Source organism: Arachis ipaensis, chromosome B2 (genome assembly GCF_059453495.1).
Source record: "Arachis ipaensis isolate K30076 ecotype BB chromosome B2, ASM5945349v1, whole genome shotgun sequence".
Taxonomy (NCBI): domain Eukaryota; kingdom Viridiplantae; phylum Streptophyta; class Magnoliopsida; order Fabales; family Fabaceae; genus Arachis; species Arachis ipaensis.
Genome location: NC_142437.1, coordinates 98,653,150 through 98,656,580, shown reverse-complemented (window position 1 = coordinate 98,656,580; position 3,431 = coordinate 98,653,150). Strand labels below are relative to the sequence as shown.

General features: G+C 39.4%; 1 protein-coding gene across 1 annotated transcript; it reads right to left on the bottom strand.

The window, feature by feature from the left end:
• Positions 1 to 2,009: 2,009 nt before the first annotated feature.
• LOC107627502 (uncharacterized) lies at positions 2,010 to 2,945 on the bottom strand. The gene is made up of 2 exons (XM_016330331.1): positions 2,848 to 2,945; positions 2,010 to 2,322 (listed from the first exon to the last, which is right to left on the bottom strand). Exons 1-2 carry the CDS (start codon positions 2,943 to 2,945, stop codon positions 2,010 to 2,012), a joined length of 411 nt encoding a protein of 136 aa, XP_016185817.1.
• Positions 2,946 to 3,431: the final 486 nt, after the last annotated feature.

Here is a 3,431-nt window from a genome sequence, read left to right as displayed (position 1 = left end):
TATGTTTTGACATCTAAAAGCAAGCCAAAGAGTCTTATATAAGTGTCACGGAAGTTTACAAGCTTGCTAGGAAAGTGAAACAGTTAAAAACAACATTTTTATTGAAAAACAGCACAATGTGCGTACGCATAGGGTTGTTCATACGCACGCCCATAGGAATTTTCAAGAAGTGTACGTACACATAGAGGTGTGCGTAAACACAATAAGTAAAAATTTCCATTATGTACGCACGATACATGTGAACGCCCTCAACAGAATGCACCTTCCATCGTGTGCGTGCGCACATCTTGCAAAATTTTGTTGGTTGTTTGTGCACACAGAGCGTGCTAGCGCTCCCAACAGCAGCCATATCCCTTTGTGTGCGTGCGCACAAGAGTGTGCATATGCACAGTTTCAAAAATACACGGGATGTGCGTGCGCACACAAACCAGAAATCACAAATTCTGCAGCATTCACAGAATTCAAATTTCAGATATCAACTTTCAACGATCATATATTTCTCTACAAAATTCAGATTTCTACAAAATTAATACCATTTTAAAGCTCTTTGAATTATCTTTGATTTGATATAAAATTCATTTCATTTCACAAACTGTAGCTCAAGATATGATCCGTTGAAGTTCATCAAATTTCCATTTTTTTTACCAAAAGTTCACTAATTTTTCAATTCCCAAAAATTCATAACCAAACCAACTTAAGATCACACCAAACTCCAATTTACCTCATAACTTACCCTTTGTGTCACAAATCACCATTTACACCAATTTCCATTCACATTACATATTCCTCAACCTCAACTATCAATTATTTTACACTATAACATTTCTCAACCAACACAATCATCCATCATCATTATATCACCAACAATCATCATGATCAATCTCAATCTCAATCTCAATCGTCAACACCATTTTATCAACATTAACATCACAATTCATCAAAACAACCCAAAATCATCAAATCATCATACATCATCATACAACAATTTCAACAACCAATTTAATCCAATCCTATCCTATAGGTCACTAGCCTAAGTGTCCAGAAATATTATATATTACATAGAGGAAATCGAAATCATACCTTGGCCGATTCCCAATATGCACTAAATCACCAAATTGACCTCCACCAAGCTTCCACAAGCTCTCAAACTCAATCAAGCCACCAAGTCCACTTTCAAGTCACCAACATTCTCCATATAACACCAATTCAAGCTATATACACATAATTCATAGCTAATCAACCTAGGGTTTATCATAATCACAATTTCACAAGGTTTAAGAACAAACTCACCTTACCCAATGTTGATTGAGTCAAAACCTAATATGAATCAAAGGCTAGAGTGTACTTAAACACCCAAGATCACAAAATTTTACTCAATACAAAACCCAAAAACTCAAAATTCATAGGGCAGGAAACTGGGCAGAAAATTTCGAGAAACTTACCACAAGGCTTAGCTAGAAGTGACGAGCTCGGCGAGAGCTTTGCGTAGTCGCTAACAGCACGCGAATCAGAGCATCGTAGCTCGAGATATGGTGGATTGAAGAGGAAAGTGAATAGTGTTTTAGCTCTCCCCTCTCACTGCACTCTTGCAGCTGTGTTTTGTGTTTATGAGTGTGGTGAATGAGCTGATAGCTTATTAAAAAAGGTTTCATATGTTGGGCTTGGGCCCAACTTGGGTCCAACTTGGGTCCGGTCCAATCTGTTAGCGTTTTTGGTCCGTTTGGCCCAATTTCGGGCCAAACCTTTAAAATTAATTCCCGGTTTTCGACTTTAATTATTTTTCTAAGGTTTTCTACTATTTTTAGTTACTCTCGCTCAGTACCGGAGATACTTAATTACATTTTTTGACTCAAAAAAATCTACTGAGTCCAAAAATTATATTTAAATTTTCTAATTCACATTCTAAATTTTCGAATCCTATTTTGGGTAATTAATTTAATTAATTAAGCGGTTAATAAATCACGGTTCTTATATTCTCCCCACCAAATAAGAAATTTTGCCCTCAAAATTTAGTGATTACCTAAGAATAACTCGGGATAATCCTTCTGCATCTCGGATTTCAATTTCCAAGTATGCTCTTCCACTCCTGCTCTCTTCCAAGCAACTTTAACCAGTTGAACTTTCTTTCCACCCAGTTTCTTCACACTAGTGTCGTCAATACGCACCGGTGTTACTTGAAATGTTAAGTTCTCCCTCAACTCGACCGTCTCGGGCTCTAACACATGAGCCGCATCCGACGTGTACTTACAGAGTTGTGAGACGTGGAATACGTCATGCAAGTTAGACAAGTGTGGCGGCAAAGCTACTTGATATGCCACCGGCCTGAATCACCTCAGAATCTCAAACGGTCCAATGAATCTCGAATTCAGCTTCTTGGTTCTTATAGCTCTTCCAATCCCAGTTGTCGGTGTAACCCTCAGAAATACATGCTCTCCTACTTCAAATTCTAACGATTTCCTTCTCAGATCCGCATAACTTTTCTGTCGACTCTGCACAGTAAAAATCCTTGCTCGAATCTTCTTAATCTTCTCAGTAGTCTCTGCTATCAAATCAGGACCCAAAACACTTGCTTCACCAATCTCATACCAACAAAGTGGAGATTGACACTTCCGTCCATACAAAGCCTCATACAGAGCCATCCCAATGCTCGCATGAAAGCTATTGTTGTATGCAAACTCCACCAATGGCATGTAACGGTCCCAACTTTCAGGTAGATCTAAAATGCATGCCCTTAGCATATCTTCCAACGTCTAAATAGTCTTTTCCGACTGTCCATCTGTTTGCGGATGATATGCGGTGCTGAGACATAGCCTCATATTGAAAGCTCTTTGGAAAGCTCCACAAAACCTTGATGTGAATCGGGAATCACGGTCTGATACTATGCTCGATGGCACACCGTGCAACCTTACAATCTCCTTGATATACAACCTCGCCAACTCCTCCATTGAACAATTTACTCGGATAGGCAGGAAATGAGCGGATTTGGTTAAGCAATCCACGATCACCCAAACCGCATCAAATCCCGACCTAGTCCTCGGTAAACTGGTCACAAAATCTATTGCAATTCCTTCCCACTTCCACTGAGGAATCTCAAGTGGCTATAACATTCCCGACGGTCTCTGGTGTTCTATCTTCACCTTTTAACATGTCAAACACTTAGATACGACTGCCGCTACATCATTCTTCATTCCAGGCCACCAGAACATCTTCTCTAAATCATAATACATCTTCGTACTTCCTGGATGAATGGAAACCCGACTGTTGTGAGCTTCCAACAACAACTCTTGTCTCAGACTTCCTACATCTGCCACACAAATTATCCCTTTATACCCCCACAACCTTTCATCATCCTTAGTAAATTCTCTTTACCTCTTCTTGCCAACCGGTTAAAATAATTGCTGAAGTCCTTGCTCATCTTGTTGTGCCCTCTG